Source organism: Mustela nivalis (genome assembly GCF_964662115.1).
Source record: "Mustela nivalis genome assembly, chromosome: 9".
Taxonomy (NCBI): domain Eukaryota; kingdom Metazoa; phylum Chordata; class Mammalia; order Carnivora; family Mustelidae; genus Mustela; species Mustela nivalis.
The window spans coordinates 68,538,070-68,560,503 of NC_139028.1; the positions used below are offsets into that span (position 1 = coordinate 68,538,070).

Below are 22,434 nucleotides of genomic sequence, written 5' to 3' on the forward strand. Positions count from 1 at the left end.
GTGGCCAAGACGTCATCAAAGATATGAGGGGAAATGTTACCATCCAGAAACCTTCTCTTGGTTCATTCCTCTAAGGCAGAGGTTTCCATTTATTGTAAATGCTAACTGTGGAGCAACTGATTGGAGAAGCCCTCTAGGTACCTGAAACTAAAAGGGCCCCGATCTAAATTCATTATCCCATCCCTTTTATTGACCTTCTGAGAAGCTTTGTTGGGGTGTGAAAGAACCTCCCCAACACACACACACACACTCACACACACCAGCCTGGACGCAGGTGCGCTTTGTCCATCCCAGTGAATGGCACCACCATCTACTGGATTACCCAAGCCAGAAGCCTCAAGCTCATCCTGGACTACACTTCTGCATAACTTGAGACGAACATAAATGTTTTAAGTTTAAATTTACTTATTATGGAAAATTTCAAATATATACAAAAGGAAACTTAACAGTATAATGAACCTTTATATACCTGTCATTCAGTTTCAGTAATTATCAACTCCTGGCCAAGAGTTTATTATGATTTGACAAACATCTATGATATAGGAACCGTGTACCAGGTCCCAACTTAAACCTAAGGATCCAAAAATGAATCAAATTTAATTGTAATTCAACCTGAGGGATATAACATCTGACCTTGGTTCTTGAAAGATAAGTAATTACCCAAAAGAGAAAAGGTGTCATTTACTAATTCATTCTCTTTCAACTACTAGTTATTATGTGTGAGGCACTGTCCTTGGTACTAGGAACATATAAACAAGCAAGATTGAGTCCCCATCTTCATGAAGCTTGAAAAACAGGGGAAAGAGACATTAAGCATGTGGTTAGAAATGTGATGAGTATTTTAAACGAGAGGTTCAGGATGCTATGAGTGGACTAAATTTGGCCTGGGAGGTTTGGGAAGGCTTGCATAAGGAAGTGGCACTTACATGAGGGGAAGGGGTGAAGGACTTGGAGGTCAGCCAGAAGAAGAGAAGATTATTCCAAGTCCAAGGAGAAGTACAAAAAGGCCAGTATGGATGTGATAATGGTGAAGTATTCTTATTAGAAGTATTCTCATCTTATTAGATGAACTGGGAAGGGTAGGCACCTACCGAATCAAAAGGACCTTGTATACTAGGCTGAGGGTTTTGGACATTATTTTAAGGGGAATGGAAAACCATCAAAGCATTTGAGGCAGGAGAGTGACATGTCCGCCCCCCCCCCTTGCATTTTAGAATATCACTTCCACTGCTAAATGGACAATAGGTAGGAGGAGAGGAAAACTGGCAGTGTGGGGACCAGTTAGGAGACAACTGATGTAGTCTTAGTAGCAGATGATTATAGTGGTAGGAGTAGGAATAAAGAAAGTTGCACAGGTTTAATAAATGTACAGTAGGTAGAATTCACAAAAAATAGTGATCAACTGATTGATTGGCTGTGGAATTATGAATAAAGAGATGACTTCCAGAGTTCTGCTGAAACAAATGAAAAAATCCAGAAATATCACCTGTTTACAAAGCAGAATACTTGTCTTTCCAACCCCATTGAATAGGGTGGCTCCAATATTCAGGAAAATCTCTTCAGATAACCAGACATATGCAGATAGTGGGTGGGGGGGGGAAGGAGTCTAATTAGCTAAGATATAAAAAGCAAATTTTACAGTTCACATGTAGTACAGTTTGACCCACACAGTCTTCTTAAATCCCTGATCTTTTCCTCTCTGCAGAGCTTTCTGATCAATGGGGAATCAACCTGTGTCCTTCATCTATCCTCTATTGTATCTCTTCCCACTTCTGATGTTCTCCACTACCTAGGAGCAGCCAATAGCCTATGAACTGCCTCAGATGCTCAGTGTGTGGTTCTGACCAGTTTAGGTCCCTCTGAGGCAGAGATCTTTTAAAATCATTACCTGGACCTATTTATTCCTAAACTTGAATTAGAAGCAGATCTATCCAGAGTCACTTAATAAGAGTACAGCTTTATGCTCTTTGGATTAATAGACCAACCATTTAGCATTACCAGGCAGTTGGCACCATATATGGGAGAATAGATCTTTCATCTCTATTAGCAGCAAAGACACTTAATGAAGTAAAGGCAGCCTTTTCTACCACTACCTGGAAGTATTGCTTTGATAGTGCAATCTTTCTTGTAGTTGACTCAATAAACCCTCTTTCTTCTGGGTGTTATTATCATTTGAAAATCTATAAGGAGGAATGCCTGGGTGGCTCAATTGGTTAAGCATCTGCCTTTGGTTCAGGTCATGATCCCAGGGTGCTGGGATTGAGTCCCACAATGGGCCCATTGCTCAATTGCCTGCTTCTCCCTCTGCCTGCTCTGCCTGCCACTCCACGTGCTTGTGCTCTCTTTCTCTCTGACAAATAAACAAAAAAATCTATAAGGAGTAAAATCCTTTCAAATATATGGAATGGAATTCATAAGCCACATGCTATCCCTGGCATGGTCTTGCTCAACCCCTTTCTTCAGTAGAACTATTCTAATACATTCCCAGGAAGAACATATAGGGTGAGAAAAAAGACTTAGAAAAAAGACGTAGGCCTGAATTCTAGGAGTACCAGCATTTGGGGAACCAGTAGAGGAGAAGAAGGCTAAGAAGAAAACTGAGAAGAAACAGTAAGAGAAGAATCAGCAGAGAACAATGTCATGGAAGAAGTCCAAAGGAGGAGAGACTTTCAAGGAGGAAGAAGTGGTCAACAGCATCAAATGCAGCAAAGATTTCCAATAAGTTCAAAGCAAAAGAGTATCCTCTGAATCTGGCAACACTGAAGGCCTGGATCCCCATGATAAGATCTGTGTCAGCAGAAAACGAGGGCAGGAACCACGATACAGTGAATTAAACAAATGAAAATGAAGTGGCATAAGTGCCTACCTCCCTTTTAAGAAATTCGGAAGAAGGAATAGACTGTAGCTGAAGAGTGATAGGAAGTTAAAGATTCTAGTTTTGTCCTTTTTAAACACAGGCATCAACTACAAAAAGAAACCAGTAGAGAAGATGAATTAGAAAATAAAGAAAAAAGATGATGAGAGATGGAGGGAGAGTCCAGAGACAACGAGAGGAGGTAGGATCAAGGGCTCATGGAGAAGAACTGGACACCTTAACTTTATAGGCTGATGGGAAAGGGGAAAGGGCAAGGGTATAGGTAGGGTAATTAATAAAGTGGAGCAGGCAAGAAGTTGAGGGATTTTGTGCCTAGTGATATCAACATCATCAAAGTCTTTAGCTGAGGAGTAGAAGAAGTTTGAATGGAGTACATTCATTGCCTCTGTTGTTAGCTGCACAGCAAACACCACCCCCCTTCTTATTGGTAAAAGCACATAAGTGTTCTTTAAAGATCCATCCCACCCCACTCTAAGTCTATGTGGTTCAGATGGGAATCACTCAGTCCCATACCCATGTCAGCGACTGAGTTCCTAACCCATAATCAGGTCAAAGTGATCAATTCAGAAATGGACACATGATGAAATCAGATCCAGGAATTTTCCTGCAAACTGCTGGGCAAGAGTTGCTCATAGAAGGTAAACCTGGTAGACATCTTGCCACTGGGAAGGATGAACTTGCCTGAGAACAAAGCCAACAGAAAGCAGAGCTACAGGGTAGAGAGAGACGAATGCCTGGTAACATCAATTTAACATGTATATTTACCTTGGTCTAAAGTCACATAAGTCTGTAAATTTCCTTTGTACTTAACACTGATTTGAGTTGGGTTTTATTACTTTCAACTAAGAGTTATGCTGAATCTATGTGGCAGATATTGCCTGCTGGAACTCATCTCCACACCCACTCTTCTATACTCTCCCCTGGGAAGGGCTGGAAATCTGAAAACCACATTTCTCAGATGCCTTTGTCACTTCGTTCCAGTTAGGTTCCATCGTGGGAACCCTCACATGAGGGAGAGAGAGGCGAGAGGTCCTCTTGCTCTTGGCAGGCTCTCTGGCCACATCAGCAGCAGTGGCTCCTGCCTAGCAAAAGTGGAAGTGGTTCCAGTAGCTTCAGCAATACTCCAGGTGCATCAGCAGCCCGTGTAGAACTGTAGGTTCCATCTCCTTGATCTTTGGGCTCCTCTTTTCTCCCTTTTGCTCCCCTAAACCAAGATTAAAGGTAGTTTCCTGATCTCTGGGTAATTCTGCTTTCCTTTTTATGTTTCTCAGACTTCCCTTACAACTTTGTTGTTTTTGTTGTTAAGTAAGCCCTTTGCTCAAGGTGGGGCTTGAACTCACGACCCTGAGGTCAAGAGCTGCATGCTCTACCAACTGAATCAGCCAGGCACACCCCCTCCCTTACAACTTTGTAACAAATTCTTTGCATTAAATCATTCTCTACTTGGACTATCTGAAGTGATTTCTTTTTTTTTTTTAAGATTTTATTTATTTATTTGACAGAGAGAGATCACAAGTAGGCAGAGAGACAGGCAGAGAGAGAGAGGAGGAAGCAGGCTCCCTGCTGAGCCGAGAGCCGGATGCGGGACTCGATCCCAGGACCCTGAGATCATGACCTGAGCCGAAGGCAGCGGCTTAACCCGCTGAGCCACCCAGGCGCCCCTGAAGTAATTTCTATATGCTTACTGAATAGTCATTGTTACAATACACATTTCTATTTTGCATACACACATTTCTATTTTGCACACACACATGCATACTGAATAGTCATTGTTACAATACACATTTCTATTTTGCATACACAGATACACCACTCACAAGGCTCAGAGAAGGTGTTTCTCAGATATATAGAATTAGTAAGTAGCCTAGCTGGGATTGGAATTCAGACATGTTTGATTCTAAAGTTCTCATTCTCTCCACCTAACGTTGGCTTTTGTATTTCTTTTCTTTTCCTTCTTTATGGCTTGATTAAATAGAAGTTAAAGGGGACAGAAATAAAAGTATTGTTAGGGGAGCCTGGGTGTCTCAGTGAGTTAAAGCCTCTGCCTTCAGCTCAGGTCATGATCCTGGGATCCTGGGATCGAGCCCCGCATCCAGCTCTCTGCTTAGTGGGGAGCCTGCTTCCCCCTCTCCCTCTGCCTGCCTCTCTGTCTACTGTGGTCTCTGTCTGTCAAATAAATAAATAAATAAAATATTTTTTTTAAAAAGTATTGTTAAGAAAGTTGTTCAGGTGATTGATCTTGATGTTCAGTTTGGGTAGGAAATTCAGACAATGGAGGACTGGAAGATAATAAAAGGATTAAAATTCTCTAAAGGCAAGGAGCTGAAGTGCAGGAGGCAGAGGGATAAAGGTAAGAAGTGGTCACAAGTGGGATGGTGGAATTTAAGATTTTTCACAGGTGGAGCAATTGCGAATAATCACTAAAGTTTGGCCATACTAATTGGATGGCTTCATCAACTGAGAGAACACAGGTGGTTGGTAGACGATGGCCATGAGAATGGTATGGCTCACTTGCAGGATGCCAAAGAAAGGGAAATTTCGCCTGCATAGAAAGAGGAAGAGAAGTGGTACAGATGTGTATGGGGGTCATGCTAAAGTTAATACTTTTGCCCATCTCTTGGGACAGCTATAGGGAAAGGAGGAGGGACCCTAGGGCAGAGCCTGATGGAGGTAAAGAGATAGAGAACACTCTGTGGAGTGTGTAAAGAGTATAGAGAAGCTTGTTAGCTATGGAGTGAATTACAAGAGGTGCCATGGGAAGTTTGGGAAGAGGAGGTACAATTGTGAATGGGGAAAGGACCCATGGAGCCTTTTGGATGTGAGATTTCTCACTTTCCCTCACCCCTCTATCCAATCTATCAGCAAGTCCTATAGACTGTCTTCTAAATATTTTTGGTGCAGTTTTTAAAAAATTTAAATCCATTTAATTAACATATAGTGTATTATTAGTTTCAGAGGTAGAGTTCAGTAATTCATCCATTGTATATGACACCCAGTGCTCATTCTATCACGTGCCCTCCTTAATGCCCATCACCCAGTGACCCCATCCCCCACACTCCCCTCCCCTCCAGCAACCCTCAGTTTGTTTCTTATGGTTAAGAGTCTCTTATGGTTTGTCTCCCTCTCTGATTACATCTTCTAAATATTCTTAATCTGCCTTTTTCTCTTCATCTCTTTTGCCACCCAGTGCCCAGAACTATGTGGTTTACCACATGGGCCACAGCGCCCACCTCAGCAGTCTCCTCATATTCACTGTGGGCTCCTTTCACCCAGCATCCTCCCTGCCATAGTCAGAATGATCTCTCTAAAATGCAAACCTCAGCATGCCACGCCCATGTTTAAAGTCTCTTAGTAAGTCTTCATTGTCCCAAAGACAGACAAAAGCTGTGCTTCTTAGCCTGACATGAGCTGACAAGCCCCTGCCTCCTTCTCCAGCCTCACCTCCCATCAGCCTCTCTTTTAGCCCTCCTAAGTAACTGTGGTTCCCAGTCCTGGCTATTTCCTCTGCTCTGGCTTTTTTTTTTTTTTTTTTTGCTCATGTTGCCTCCTCTGCCTATAATGTTCCTGGCACGGTAGTACATAGTAGGTACTGAATTTATTAAAGGACGTCCATACGTTCTACTCATCTTTTAAAATTCAGATTAAGTGTTACATGTGAGGTCTTTTCTAACCCCTCCATCCCAGGTATTGCGATTCAACTCTCCTTTGTATATAGATAGGCTCTTCCACCTTAATATCTATCTCACTTTATTCATTTATTTATTATCTCACTAACACCTTGTCTGGGGTCCCCTCTTGACTCTAATGTACAGTTGGAGATTCTTGAGGCACAGACTGTGTGATTCATTGACTGACACACTGTTCTGCTCCTAGGAGCTGCGGAGTGAATGAAAGAAGCATGAGTGGAACCTTTTCTGGGAGTTCCTTGGAGACAAGCTGGAGGCTTCCCTGTGACAGAGCAGGTTGGAAAAGAGAAGAAAGAAGAGACTTAAATTTATTTTTTTGATAAAGAGGAGGAAGTTAACCTAAGTACCAGAGTTGCTGGATAACTGTTTAGACACTGCAAAGCGCTCTGGCATGACACAGTAATGGGCCCAGATGTCACACATCAACTGAATAAGGCCCAGACCCAAGACTCTGGCCGTACCCCCACCTCTCAGATTGAAGGAGGGGCACCCAGCCCCATGAGAATCATTTAGACTCCATCAGGGATGAAGGGGAAAGCTCAAGACACTTCTTCAGAGTGGACCCCACAGCTCTGGTGCCTCACCCCTAACCTCTGTTTCCAGCCATAGCCAACCTCAAGCCCTGGGTGCATCCTGATCTGAGAAGCCCAGATTCATCTCCTGGGCTTCTGAGAGGGACTCCCAGCCATTGAGGCTGGTGAAGGAACCTTAGGCAGTTCTTCTGGTCCAGTGGTACCTGGTACTTATCAGAAGCCACTCAATGGCCTGGCCTCCCAGTACAAAGCCCTGTGTGGCAGGTGGTTCTATCCACCAAATTCACATAAGGCAAGGGACCACCAGGTCAGGAGGGGTTAGCCTTAAACCAGATGAGGTCATGGTCTAGAGTGTGAGTCTACTTCTGGGAGTTTTCCCTTAGCCCTCTCCTCCCTTGCTTCCCACAGCCTTGTTTGAACTTGACAGCCTCCAAAGAGATATTACTAGCTCCTCAGTTACAAGAAAGAAATGAGACTCCTCCACCACCAGGGACCCTTGAGTCCAGCAAAGAAGCACTCTGGCTTTATTGTGAGGGAAATAGGGAGAAGGAACTGGGCCAGATTTATCCCAAAAATGCTCCTGTCAATGACTGCAGCCCAGGAGGGTCTCCACTCTCTGGGGCTGAGGAAGAGTCTTGGCTGTGCTCAGTTTCTCCACATCACTGTAGTAGTACAAATCAGAGCCATGGATGAGGTATAAGCCAGGACCATGGGCAGAACATGAGCTGGGGCCGAAGGACTTTTCCATACACAGGGCTGCGTCAACCTTCTCATGGGGCCAAGGAAGCTCCATCCACGTGGCTTGAGGTCCTAACTTCAGGTCCAGCCACCACAGCTTCCGTCCTAGGAAGAAGGCAACAGACAAAACATTGCTTCCACATCATGGGACTCACACCTTACCCTTCCCCATGCCCTGAGGTGATCTATGAAATGGAGAAGTAGCAGAACAAGCCACCCTTCATTATCCAGATGCCCCTCACCTGCCATAATGTGGAGCCGAGAAGTCCCCGGACAAATAAAGGCTGCATCCACAGCTTCAAGGTTGATCCCATGAGGACTCCCAAATTCCTTCTCCAACCTCTTTGGATAACCATCTACTAGAGTATAGCCTCCCTTTGTCAGGAAGATATATACCTGAGTGCCCTGGAAGACCAAGGAATTTATCAGCATAGAGCTGGATATTCTCCCAGTCCCTATTTCAAGCCTCTCTCCCAACACATACCTGGATTAGGTAGACTTTACTGTCCCAGGAAAAGGCTGCATCCACCGCTGAAGGACCCTGAGGCCACTGATGGACAATGGGCCAGCTGTGCCACCCATCCTTGCTAGTGTCCAGACGCCAGTAGTGGGACCCTGTCGGGTATCAGAGGTACCTCTCTAGTACTGATGGTAAAAGGCCAGGCAGTGAATAGGCAAGTAACAGGTGCAGAGATAGGTCCTGAGAAGGGGGAGAGAATACATGGAGGCCAAGAGGGAAGAGGCTGGGTGAGAGGAAATAGAGCAGGACTTGAGCAGCAAAGTTTGGCATGGTGCCCTGATTGGAACTGGAGTCACTAGGGGCCTGACAGAAGGGCGCGCATGGAGAACAGTGGCTAAGGTGCCAAGTGGGGCCAATGTCATGGGGTTTGGCAGGGGCTCCCTATGCATCTCAGACATCCATGTACAGAGATATTGTAGACAATGAGGGACAGTGACCAGAAGGTAAAAGAAAAGCACCACAGCATGATCCCACCAAATGTTCTCACTCTGGCTGTGTTCCCTAATCCCCTGATGTGGCAGGAGAGTGAGGGAGTAGCCAGACAAGTGCCCTGATTTTCTTCTCCCCTCCTCATAAAGATTTATTAAGGGAATTATCTAAGTTCCCATTTACCTCTCCTTCCTTAACCGCTTCACTTAGCACTTGTTTCCCTTCTCCACTGAAACCGTACTTTTCAAGGTCGTCAGTGTCCTCCAACTTGCCAAATCTAATCGTCAATCCTCTGTCTCCATCCTGCTCCACCTCTCAGCAGCATTTGACTGCTCACGACTCTCTTCTTGAAATATCTTTTTTTGGATCTTGGCTTCTGTGATACCAGCCTCTTCCAGTGTTCCTCTTTTTTTTTTTTTTTTTTTTTTTTTTTTTTACTACCCTTCTCTTCAGCCTGATATCTTATATTGGAATCCTCTAGTTTGGGCCTCTTCACTACCTACACTCACTCTCTTGGTGATTTCACCCCGTCTAGGGCTTTAAATACCATCTACATGCTGATGACTTTGGATCTGTTCTCCTCAGCTTTCATAGACCTCTCCTTTGGGCATCAGGCTCAAACTTAACCGCCTGCCCAATATGTCTACTTGGGGCCATTAGACACCAAAACCCTACAGTGTCCAAGCTGATGTCTGCTCCCTGCCAAACACACACACACACACACACACACACACACACACACACACACACCTACCTCATCTTTCCAATTTTAGAAAGAGGAAACCACCAGTCACCCAGTTGCCTAGTCCCAGAAAGCTAAGTCATTCTTAAGACCTCTCTTTTTCATTCCCTACTCCAACCAATATTCAGTCCATTGGTTAATGCTGTTACCTCGACCTCCAACAGATATCAAGATGACTCCTCACCACCTCTGGTGCTATTATCCTAGTCCACACTATCATTGCCTCTAATCCAGACAACTGCAAGAACTACTAGCTGGATTCCCTGCTTACAACATTGTATCTCTAATGACTGTGTGCTCCAGGATGATCTTCAAAAAATAAGTGAGAACATATCACAGCCCTGCTCAAGACCCCCTCCTGGTTTTCTTTCACAGTTGAAAATCCTTACCAGGTATATGTAATTTGTCCTCTGTCTCCCTCTTTTCAAGCCATTCATCTGCTCTTACACTTTTCTCTAGCCACTCTGGCCTCCTTTCCTGATTCCTCAAAGTATATGCTATCTATCCTCTCTAAAATGTTTTCCCCCCAGTGCTTTATGTACCTAATGCTTTAAAAAAATTTTTTTTAATTTAAATTCAATTTAGTTAAAGTACAGTGTGTTATTAGTTTCAGGGGTAGAATTTTGTGATTTCATCAGTTGTTTACAACACCCAGTTCTCATTATCTCAAGTGCCTTCCTTAATGCCCACCACCCCTTTATCCTATCCCTCTCACCTCCTTCCCCTTGAGTAACCCTCGGTTTGTCTCCTATAGTTAAGAGTCTCTTGGCACACCTGTGTGGCTCAATCATTTAAGTGTCTGTGTTTGGCTCGGGTCATTATCTGAGGGTCCTGAAATCAAGTCCCACATCAGGTTCCCTGCTCAGTGGGGAGCCTGCTTCTCCTTTTTGTGCTTCCCCCTGCTTGTGCACTCTCGCTCACTCACTTTCACTCTCTCTTACAAATAAATAAAATAAGTCTTTTATGGTTTGCCTTCCTCTCTGATTTTATCCTATTTACTTACCTAATGTGTTTTTATTACTGAAATATCAGCTCAAAAAGCATCTCTTCAAAGAAGGTCCCCCTCATTTTCCTCACTTCTATCTCATTATCCTGTCTTAATTTCTTCACAGCTTTTCTTTGACACCTAACATTCTTTATTTTATATTTTTAAACATCAACAATTTTTAAATCCATTTATACCACCTCCAAATGATATTTGAGGATAAGGAACATCCTGATGTTCCCATAACACTTCACAACTACCTGAAAGTAGTCTCTTGTTTCCTTTTCTTATGGTCCTTTCTCCCCTTGTCAGGCTGTGTGAGGGCACCTGTCTCATCTTCCATGTTGCCTCCTGTATCCCAGTGCTTAGACCTACATCTGGTGCCTCTCAGGTGCTCAATAAACACTTGTTGCATAAATAGCCAATGTTCTCACGATAGCCACAAGCTCCCTTTATAGCTGTTTACCAGGCATGTCATAGTGACTACATAGCCATCTTCACCTCCTGCAGAAACTACCCTGCTTATGACCCCTATTTTGAGATGGGCTGTGGTGCTCTTTGTGCAGAGGAAATAAGTGATAAGCCCCTGATGCCTCACCAGGCAATGCACAGACTGGCCAGCAACCACTTCAGTGTGGGCTAGAATAAAAATATGGGCTGGGTCGGTCAGATTTCCTCTCTGGCAACCCAAGCAGGAAAAAAGAGAGCAGCAGAGACAGCTCCCAGCTGGACCTGAGGTTGAAAGATCATGACTAGGAGAAGGGAGAGGGCATGATGGGCCTTGTGCAAGCCAACATTGTGAAAAAGCAGAAACAATGGGTAAGGAGCTAGGGAGCAGAGAACAGAGAAAGATATGTCAGAGAGGGGAGAGGACCAGCCCTATGCTAAATAGCTGGGTTACACTAGGGTTGTCACCTCAGCTGGGGATTTTTAACGTAACAGTGTTCTCTCATCAGCTAGGAAACGTATTTAATACTTTTGATTTAGGAGTTCAGCTGCATTCTATCCATGGCCACATGGCCTGGAGGTTCTATGATCTCTCCATGATTGGGTATTCTCTGTACATCTTTATGTGGTCCCTACGGCCCTGTTTCCTCAATATCTCTACCTACCTACCTCTATCTCTGTTTCCCTTTTTCTGTCTGTCCTTCCAATAGTCCCATGCTCTCACCACAGCTACATGTTGATAATTATGTGTTCTTACTATGGCATATATTCTGGGTATAAGTCTATATTTTCACTGCAGGTGTGTGTTTCTTCATGGATGAATGTTCTCACTACACCATGCATTCCTGTTGTGGGGATATACTCTCCTCACAACTGTGTCTTTTTCATAATAGCTTGGTAGTCATATCTGATCAGATTTGTCCAAGAGTTAGGAGCAAAAATGGATTTTCACTGTTCTGTGTTCTTACCACTATTTTACATTTATATCTGATCATATGTATATCTTAGGCTGAGTATTTGTTTACTCCTTCTCTTGAGCTATTCAAGGTGGATCAAGACTCATTGCTCTCTGCCTGACTAACGCCAGAACATCACTAGGTATCCTTACATGGCTTTTACTAACTAATGCCAAAGGTCTGGAGAGAGATGTCTATCTGGTCATTAAGAGAAGAAACCTCCTTAGGCCAGCAAATGTATCTCCTAGAGGTCTAAGGGACCCAAAGTTTCTCGGCTGGTTCTCAGCAATAGGAACATCTCATCCCCAGGTAATGCTGTGTCCAGAGGCCTGAGCTAAGAACCAAGAGGGACTTGGGAAAAGATTGAGTTCCTGAGGATATGCTTAAGGGGAGCTAGAGGACCTAGCAAGACATGCAAGAGCTAAGGGAATATGAGGAGTCATAGAGACAGAAAGAGGGCACAGACCTGAGAGTAGATGGTCCTGTGAGGTAGTCAGGCAGATGAAGTTAGAGGCCTGGGCAATGAGAGACAAGGATGAGCAATATGCACCAGAGGAGATGAGGGATAAAAAACTGCATGCCAAGGAGGCTAAGGTTGGGGCCCAAGGGGACAGACATTTTCATCGTGCAGTGATGAAAATGGAGGAAGTAATCAGAGATATATGAAAGAGATAGGAGGTATGGCGGGCAGAGATGGTGGAGTCAGGAGGCATCTCTCACCACTGAAGGCATATGTGGCACCATGGTTGTCGGTCAGCAGTGCAGACAAGACTAGATGTGGGCTACGGTGCATATCTCCATGGCCATGATGGGTACCATTCCCATGACCCATCCTATTCCTGTGTCCATGGCCTGGGAAGAGAAATAGGTGAGGGGGAACACAGAGGAAGGCCAGAGGTCAGAATGAAGTCCAAGGTGGCCGAGATGGCTAGGGTTAGTGGGGATGTAGACCTCTTCCATGGGAGGACAACTGGAAGTGTCCAAAATGGAGATTGGGCTAGGGCAAGGGCCAAGGTGCTATATCACAGAATTAAAGTAGGAGCTAGGGTAGGTGGGGTCTGCAAACTCAGGGAAGGTAGGTGAATTCAGGTGGATTTCAGGGGCTGGGGCTGGGGCTTTCTCACCTCTGCCGGGGCAGGGTAGGAAGTAGTCTCGAACATCCAGAGGGTACTTTGGAAGCACTTCTCCCGTGACAGGGTGGAAGCGCAGGAATTGGTTACCCCGGAAGCAGAAGTAGCGGCCGAGCCATCGCAGGGCAGAGGAGCATTCCCTGACAGCTGGCCAGGAACGCTCCTTTTTGGTTCCCGTAGCCAAGTCCCAGAACCACGTTTGGTTACCTTTGTCCAATCAGTCAACAAACATTCAGTGAGGCCAGGCTATGCCCTCCCTTAAGCTAGCAGTGGGCCCCATGATGGGCCAGATACAGTCCTGACCCCGTGGAACTCACAGCCTAGCAGGGAAACGGTTGAAGAGAGTGATCATATAATAAACTTCAGCAGCAAAATGCATATGATTGGCTCAGCAAGTGCATTTGGAGGAGATAGGGAAGGGTTTCCAGAGAAGGTGATATTTATTTTTTTTTATTTTTTATTTTTTTAAGATTTTATTTATTTATTTGACAGACAGAGATCACAAGCAGGCAGAGAGGCAGGCAGAGAGAGAGAGGAGGAAGCAGGCTCCCCGCTGAGCAGAGAGCCCGATGCGGGACTCGATCCCAGGACCCTGAGATCATGACCTGAGCCGAAGGCAGCGGCTTAACCCACTGAGCCACCCAGGCGCCCCGGAGAGAAGGTGATATTTAAACTCATACCTAAAGCAGGAATTACAAGGCAGAGATGAGGAGGAGATGGAACTCCAGAAGGAGGAAAGTCTGAAGCATGGAGCAAATGAGGTGTACAGAGAACAGTGTAGAGTCTCTGGAACTTCATATTCAAGATAAAGGCATGATGAGTATCAAGGCTGGAGGGTTAGTAGGAAGTTGGCCATGGAGAATCTAGTATGTAAGACTAAAGAACATAGATTCATCCTAAGGATGATGGAGAACAGTGAAGAATTTTAGCAGAAGTACACCTGGTTATCTCATGCAGGGTGACTTCTTCTCCTTCCCCTATTTGACCTCTAGACCATAACCAGCTTCTCTATTTCCTCCCTTCCTTGGGAAGCCACATGGTGCTCCATCACCACTACCTCAGGTAGTAGTACCACTACCTGCCACTACCTCAATCACCACCAGCTCACCATTACTCCAGGCTTTCTTATTCCAGCCTGTGCTGACCTTTGAAGAAGAGGACACCCTCCTCTTGGCATTCCCCACGGTGACATTCCACAGCTGCATCCACTGGTGATGGGATTCCAGGAAACTCTTCTTGGAGCAACTTCGGATATCCTTTCTCCTTCTCAGGAGGATACATCCAGACTTTATCTCCCTGCATACAAATCACTCTATTTTTAACTGTGGACCCCACATACTGCCACCTGCATTCATACATTACATCTCTAATCTACTGCATTTATACAATATCCCCCTTGCGCCCCTATACACTTTCAATTAACCTGTGGACGACTGTGTGCTGCCCCTTGCACAAATACATACTATTAGCTTGACTGCGCAAATCCCCCCCTGATGCTATAGCACATGCACACATCTGACACTTTCATGATATACTTATCTGTAATACCATTAGTCTTGGCAAACACATCCACAAATAGTCATCCTGCAATCATCCATCCATTCATACATTCATTCGTTCACCTATCCATTTGTTTATCCATCTGTTCACTTGAGAAACAGTTGCTGAATGACTACCATATGCCAGATATTGTGAAAGGCGCTGGGGATAAAGGGATAACAGGCAGGCTCTGCCTTCAAGGAGTCCACTGTACAAAAGCAGAAAGGTTCTTAAAATCCTAGCCATGCAACCACCAAAGTAGAAACAGGTGAAGTGCATGGGGAATATAGAGGGAGTGCTTAAGCCTACCCAGAGAACTCCTGGAAGGCTTCACAGAGGAGGAAGCATTGGGGCCAAGAGTTGAAAATGGAGTAGGAATTCAGTGTGACAATTGTATAAAGGGTGTCACCAGCAGAGGGGGCAGCAGGTGCAGAGCATGCTCAGAGAATTATATGTAGTCTCATGGAGCTGGCACACAGTGATTGTGGTCGGAGAGGAGATAAGCTTGAAAAGATAACCAAAGCCCAGATCTCGAGACCCAAGTGTACCTGACTTGCAGGAACTGGCACAGGGTGGTGCCACTTAATGAAATAGAGGACACAGCAGAAAGGGTGAGTTTGTAAGAAAGATACTAAGCTTGATTTGGGGATACTGAATTTGAGGTACCCACAGAACTTCTAAGCCAAAGATATCTGCCAGGAAATTAGAAAGAGATATCTGGAGCTCTGGGAGGAGCCAGATCTGGTGTCCACAACATAGAGAGTCCTCAGAGCCATGACAGTAGTTGAGATCACTCAGGGAGGGTGTTTTAAAGGGCTGGGACAGATCTCCAAGGAACATTCAGGGACTTGCTGAGGATGGGAAGCTGGAAAACAGCAAGAAAGAGGCAGGAGGGAACCTAAAGCTGGGAGTGAGGGCTGCCGCAAGAACATGGCACCTTGTACAAATTAGGAGAAGGTGCCCCTCCTCCAAGCAGACACAGTCAGGGCCAGGCCACGGGACTTGGTGAGCACAGCAGACTAGATTTCATCTTCCCCTGACCCCTTGGCTAGGTGCCATTGTTATGAACGGCCTGGCCACCATATGAAGAGTATGGGAGGCAGAGTCAGAGACTAAGGGAAGACATTACCAGGAAGGGAAGGATGGCCAACAGCATGAGGAGCAGCAGAGAGGTCTGGACAGAGATTGGGCCTGAAGAAGAGCCACTAGCTGCTATGGCTGCCAGGCCCACATGCACGTATACTCTCTTAGCTTGAGCTTTTTCAGGGAAGGAAGGCATAGGGGAAGGAAACCAGGAACCCACTGTAAGGGGTCCAACTAGGGCCACCTGAGGGTCTCTAGAGGGAGGGTCTCTAGTGTCCATTCCAGCACTTCCTGGCCCAGCCCTGACCTTACCCCAGCAGTACCTTGATCAGGAAGACACTGTTGTGACCACGGCGGAATGCAGCATCCACAGGGTTGGTGAAATTCTTCCACCTCTCTGAAATTAACTCCCGGACCCATTTTTTACTGCTCCACACAAACTCCCCTGAAAAACACACACTTATTGAGGGACCCAGAACAAAGTTTTGGCCTCCTGTGATAGTTACCAAGAAGCTATGGGTGATGCCCTCAGATAACTTCCAAGATCTCCCACAGGCAGATACACCCTCAGAGAATGGGACCAAGTCTGAAGTCCCAAATGCCCCAATCCCAGTCCCTCCTACCTTTAAAAAACTGCATGGCCCCGTGTTCATCCATGGTGGTAGCATCAAAGCTCGAGCCATCCAAGCAGAGTTCTGGGGTGGGGGTGGGGAGGTGCAAGGAAAAGACCAGTCAGGTAATAACGTTGCAGAGACGCAACTGGACAGACAGACTCCAGGGAGGCAGGGCCTTACCAGTCACACCTGGGTTCCCTCTGGTCCCACTCCCACCTTCAGTCCTGTTCCCTGGAGTACCGTCCCTAGAGAGAAGACAGTTGTCTGGATCCACTGGGCCCAATTCCTCTCCCTTCGTTCTTCACACCTGTCTTCACAGTTCCCCTGGCCTAAAAACTGGCTCTAACCCAGTCTAGCCCAGTCCCCAGTCCTTCCCCAGCTCAAGCTTTACTCACGGAGGAAGAGGGTGGGCAACAGCCAGAGACCAGCATAGGCCCACCAATCCCAGTGCAATGGGTGTTCCCAGTGCCCGAGCCATGCTGAGGCACTACAGACAGCTCTGGGTTCCAGCTCAGCTCCCTATATAGAGATGGTGGCAGCACCACCCCCACCATGGCCTGCTGATCCTCCAAGTCCCATCTCTCACAACTATGCCAATATTAGCTGATTACATCAGTGCAAATAAGGTCAGGGTCTGGACAGAAATCTGAGTCCAAGACTAACTTTTCCCGGCAAAAGGCCCCATCCCCCTTCAATGACTTTCGAGCAGTAACTAGCCCGTGCAGTTGATACCCGGCTGTGACTCTCATCACCTTGGTGATGGGTCCAGGTGCCCATAAGGTCAAGGAAGGATGTAGAATGATTGATGATCACCTTGCTGTGGTTGGACCTCTACAATGGGGTGGGGGGGGTAGGAAAGAAGTAGAGGAAACTACCATTTTTGTGTACTAAGTGTCAAACCATGTTCTAAGTCAGATAAAGACACGGATACTTATATCTATTTAACAAACACACTTAGAAATACTCTTTTTACAAACTTCATCAAGGGTCTTTTGGAGCATTCCCAAACCCCTTCAGCTTTGCCCTTGATGGGTCAATAATATTTCACTGTCGCCATATGTACAAGTCCCACCCCTCTTTCTCCCCTCCCCCACTGGCAAAGTGCTTAGAAAAATCACCTGGGAGGGAAGGGCTGAATGGGTCAGAAAGAGGTGTCTCTCTCTTGCAGATTGCATTTTAATAAATAGTCTTTCCTGGGAATTTCCACCTTAAGGGAAAAGGGCTTTATTTACCCATCACAGAATAAACAGAACTCTAACTGGTGTTTCACAATATTTACTGCTGAGCCTTGCCTAAATGCTATCTTCTGAATGAAGCCTTTCTTGACCACCTTATCGAGCCATTTCAGACGCTCACACATTTCTTCTGTGTCATTTATTAAAACGTGAAATTTCATCAATTTATTTGTTGCTTTTTTTTCCTTTGCTTTGCCCGTCTTACTTACCATTACATTCTCCCCACCTAAAATACTACCTGGTGCATAATAGGTGCTCAATAATGGATTTTGCCTACTAACTAGTATTGCTAATGTTGCAACTGAATTCCTAACAATTCCTTCTGGGAATTCCTTCTTTACTTCTGGGGTGAGGGGAATATCGGGAATTGGTGGTGTGTTAATAACGGGAAGCATACTGCAATCCAGGGGCCACAAGTCCCCTTGTCACTGCCCTTTACCTGGTCTTGCTTCTCTCTCCAGTGTCCCATCCCCACATGCCTCTCTTTCCTCAGCGCTAGAATCTTACCTGCTATCTCTAGTAACTGCTATCTTCAGTACTCCTAGGGGCCACTCCCAAAGCCTGCCTCATTCCCATCTGAGACTTGGCTGCTGAATCAGAAGACAAATATGGGCAGTCAGCTATGGGCCAGGATGAGGTTTCAGGACCCCTGTTCCCCAGTCCAGCTCCAAAGGGCCCTGATCCCTCTCAGATGGCTCCATGCCCCTGACATTCCCCTATATAACCTTAGGAAAGGTCTCAAATTCGCCTTCTACTCTGCAAAGTTTCTTCTCAACAGGAAAACAGAGATCTGTGGGACCTCTGGAACATGTCACTAGGCCTCTGCCATCAGGCCCAATGTTCTCGTTTGACTTACAAATGAAATTGTGCTTTTTTTTGCCTTTTTTTTTTTTTTTTGAGAGATAAAGAGAGGCAGAGGGGGCCAGGGAAATCCACAGTGAGGGTCTTCAGTAGTCATATTATCAGAACATGGCATGGTCCTGTGGGCCCAAGGGAGGACAGACCCAAGAGTCCTGCTCTGGCCTAGCAGGACTCTGGGCACATATACGGGATGGCAATTTTTAGTTTAGCTTCTTTTTCCCCACACAGCACTGGTTCCCTTCACAGCACCCCTGGGTCTACCTATCCTGGAAGAGTGATTTGTAAAACTTTTCCCCTACTGTTTCCTAATTCTTTTCTACCCTAACGGGGCTTAGATAGCATTAGAGGAGACTTCCCCTTCCCTCTCTGCTTCCCAACCTCCCCATCATGCCCTCCCCCAGCCCCTGCCCATCTCCCCTGCCCCACCTCCACAGGGACTAGACAGGCCCAGTCTTCTGCATGGCAGACAGTTCTGCTGAAGCTCAAGTTCTGAGCAGGAGCTAAGAGGCAGAGGACTGTGTCCATTCGGGAACCCAGGCTGTGGATGTGTTGGCCATTCTGATGTCAGTCACAGGGCACACGGCAACTCTTCTCAGGGGACCCAAATAGGGCTGGCTTTGCTTCTCTGTTCCCTTGAGGTGGCCATTTCTGCTTCTCCAGAGTTCCATCCAGCCCTCTGGTCTGGGCTGAGAAAGCGCTTGTCCACGCTTGGTCCTGAGCGCCCCCTGGAGGCCACAGGGTTCAGTGCGCATCCACCCTTAAATCAGAGGCCAGAGCTGTTTCTCTTCCCTGAACCGGGTTCTCTGTAGCCTTCTTGCCTCGCTCCTCTCAGCCCGACTATGGGGGCTTAGTAGTACCCCTTCCTCTGCAAACTTCTGCTGCCCAGAGAGGTTTGGGGACCTCCGTCTTTTGCTTGATATCCTGGGGAGTTCAAGCCCAGAAAAAGCCAACTACCCCTTTTCCTTGTGGTCTTCTCAATCCTATCCAGCAACTTTCTGGCTTCCCCAAAGGGCATCTGAATGTGGACTTGCAAATGTCTTCATGGGCAGAGCTTCCTCTTGCATTGCCACAGGCTACATTTAAACTGGACACTAACCCATTGTCCCTTGGAATGACTGTGTCCACCCTGCCCCACCCCTGGTCTGAGTTCTCTGATCTCAGTCATTTCTCCTAGGGCCCACTAAGTGCTGCCTGTGCTGGGCCTGCAGCCTGTGGCTGTGTACTCCCAGAGCAGAGCCTGGATTCCTTTTCCGTGACTTAGAAGCCATGAGATAAAGCTGCACACACCAGAAAGTGTTAGCTGCTCCCAACTGACTCCTCCAGCCATGCATTTTTGTCCTTGTTCTGCCCATAATGGACCTCTCTGCATATTCCATTCTTGCTTCTCTATGAATAAACATACGAATAATTTGCTTATATCTGTTGGGTATATGTATGTGCCTGGCACTGCGCTTGACATGGATTATTTCATTCAATCATAAATATTTTATCTATATAATACATGATACTATCAGTCCCATTATACAAATGAGGAAACTGAAAGTAGGTATCATAGCCAAATCCCATTGTTAACAAGTGGTAGTGCTGTGATTCTGGCTGCCTGACCTTTGGGCTGTGCTCATTACCCTATCAAAGGAGATGCTACAGCGTGTGTAACACCCAGCTCTCAGAAGGGAAAAAGGCCTGATCTGTAGCGTTTGCTAATTTCTGTGGGTAAATCTACTATGGCCATTGTCAAGCTACAAACATCACCAAAGTGGAATTAGGAAGAAATGCACAGTAATATACTACTTACTATACGGTTTTCCTCCATGAGATACAATAGATGTAAAGAACTTCAAGAACACAGGTAAATAGTAAAATAATCAGGGAGTGATGAGTTTTGAGTATTTATAATATTTAATGTTAATAAAATGTACTTAACTTCAGATTTACATAATTTAATTTTTAATAATGGCTGGGTTATTTAATAATGGCTGGGTTATTATTGACAGCAATAACCAGCTGTCAAAATTCCTGAAAACTTAACCATGAGCCCCTGTGAGCCAGAATGAATGAGCTCCAGCATCTCACTGCCCACCAGACTGCCTTAGTAAACAGAAGGATGTCATCTGCTTTATTCACCACTGTATCTTCAGTTCTTAAAGCAGTTCCTGAAACACTGTTTAGCATTGAATTCTATTGGTCCCACTTTCTAGTTAGACCAAAATGTATCCACTTCTGTCTGCCTCCCTCAAAATGCAACACCATCATGTCTTACTTGGCCACTGAAATAACCCTTCTCTCCCTGCTTCTCCTGCCCCTCTATAATACATTCTTCATAGCAAGCACAAGCTTCAAAGACATGCCTAAAAACATATTAATGCTCTTGTTTAAAAGTTTTTTTTCTTGAAGACAAAAATCAATTTTAATTCTATTAACCAGAGAACACCACTACTCACACTTTATCTATTCCAGCCTTTCTCTATTCTTTTAATATCCCTTCTGAAATATATAATTTTATAAAATCTTTTTCTTCTTTAATGTATCAAAGACATCAGCATTTTAAAAGGATGCATATAATTCCATTATATATTTAAGCAAAACTTTATATAGCTATCCCCTGCTGAGGGGCACTTTGGTTTTTCTAGGATTATTTTTTCCTATTATAAATATAGCTGTGATAAACATTGGTGCTCACACCTCTTTGTGCCTTTGCCCAATTTTTCTTGAAAAACATCCTCAGAAGTGGAAGACTCTAGATGATTTTAAGGTGTCTATGGTCTTCAAGAGGAGCACTTTAGAGAGGTTGAATTTTCTTCTTTTTTTAATTCTCCCTTTTCTTTCCACCCCATGGAATTGTTGTCCAGCTACCTGTTAATCCTATAGGGCATCCATTCATCTCTAGCAGTTAAACCTTTCTGTGGTTTACTAGGATACTCCAGATCAAATCCAAACTCTATCTGACTTAATAATCCAACACATGCCTGACTCTCCAAACTTGTTCCTTTCCTCTCTTCCTCTGCCTTCCTTCCTCCCCATCACCAGGCCTCCTTTCAGGTCCTCCAATACACTGAGATCTTGACCCTCAGGACATTTGTACCTGCTCTTCCTTTATCTGGAAATCTCTACCTCCTCTTCGTAAAACCGGTGGCCCACAGCAGCCTGCAGGTGACTGCAGGCCTTCCTTGCCCACCCGATTTCAGACTGTATTCTTCCACGTATTGCATTCTGTTCATTTCCATCACAGTGTTAACAGACTGCCACTACACATGTACGTTCTTGTGTTTACTGGTTCGCCTGTCTTCCCCAAAGAACAATAAGCGCCACAAGGGCAAAGAACTTTTCTGTGTGTATTCCCAAGGCACACACTCTGGCCAATATTAAGTGTGCAGAAGTACTTGTTGAATGAATAAATGAACCTGCTGCCCATATATGACCAGAGGGCTGTTCCGATCACTTGATTGCCCTTTTTAAGCCAGGTGTGAGCCCTCATGGGAGCACAATATAACTTTTGTGCTTTCTGATCTATTCCAGTGGGGGCTTTGATGTTAAGTCAGTAAAGATTATTTAAGATGAATGCCAACGAAGCCAAGGCATCACCTCTACTGCCAGGCACCACTTCCAGCTACTTCTGGACCCAAGGCCTAAGTTGGGGGGAGAAAATACGCATTGTGATCAGGTCAGGAGGAAGTGAGTAACCCCACCTTGAGACACCTTCTGATGGCTCAGGCAGACAACCTAAACAGGTATCTATGGAAGCCAGCCCCAGCCGCCTGCTCTCAGTCTGGTAGGAAAGCCATGTGGGACTTTCCATCCAAGAAGTTCATTTTTATTGCCCTTTTATTCCCCTGCTACTTTTAGATGTCAAGAATGTGAGTGGTGAGAAGTTTGGGAACTCTGAGCTTGCATCCTCAGTGCCACTGTTGGTGCTGTGTCATAAAGGATACACCTGAAAACTAATGTAACATTCTGTCAGTCATACTTCAATAAAAAAATAAAGAAGGGAGTGCAGGGGAGAAAGACTGTCCAGCTGTGAACTCCTGGGGAAGCCCCCACAGGTGCTGAGGGACCTATAAGTG

At 45.4% G+C, this 22,434-nt stretch overlaps 1 protein-coding gene across 1 annotated transcript; it reads right to left on the bottom strand.

The window, feature by feature from the left end:
- Positions 1–7,585: 7,585 nt before the first annotated feature.
- Positions 7,586–16,830, bottom strand: HPX (hemopexin). The gene is made up of 10 exons (XM_082683237.1): positions 16,673–16,830; positions 16,458–16,522; positions 16,287–16,358; positions 15,987–16,108; positions 14,187–14,337; positions 13,036–13,248; positions 12,632–12,763; positions 8,317–8,447; positions 8,075–8,237; positions 7,586–7,937 (listed from the first exon to the last, which is right to left on the bottom strand). The coding sequence occupies exons 1-10, from the start codon at positions 16,753–16,755 to the stop codon at positions 7,678–7,680; spliced, it is 1,392 nt and encodes a 463-aa protein (XP_082539363.1). The 5' UTR covers positions 16,756–16,830; the 3' UTR covers positions 7,586–7,677.
- Between the last annotated feature and the right edge of the window lie 5,604 nt (positions 16,831–22,434).

What these genes read in the sequence shown, in the direction of transcription:
- HPX (XM_082683237.1), bottom strand. Translation starts at nt 16,755, where the DNA reads ATGGCTCGGGCACTGGGAACACCCATTGCACTGGGATTGGTGGGCCTA. An exon ending in ACAGTGTCTTCCTGATCAAG is followed by an intron (nt 14,338 to 15,986) that starts GTACTGCTGGGG and finishes ATTTGTATGCAG; the next exon opens with GGAGATAAAGTCTGGATGTA. An exon ending in TGCCACATATGCCTTCAGTG is followed by an intron (nt 8,448 to 12,631) that starts GTGAGAGATGCC and finishes GATACCCGACAG; the next exon opens with GGTCCCACTACTGGCGTCTG.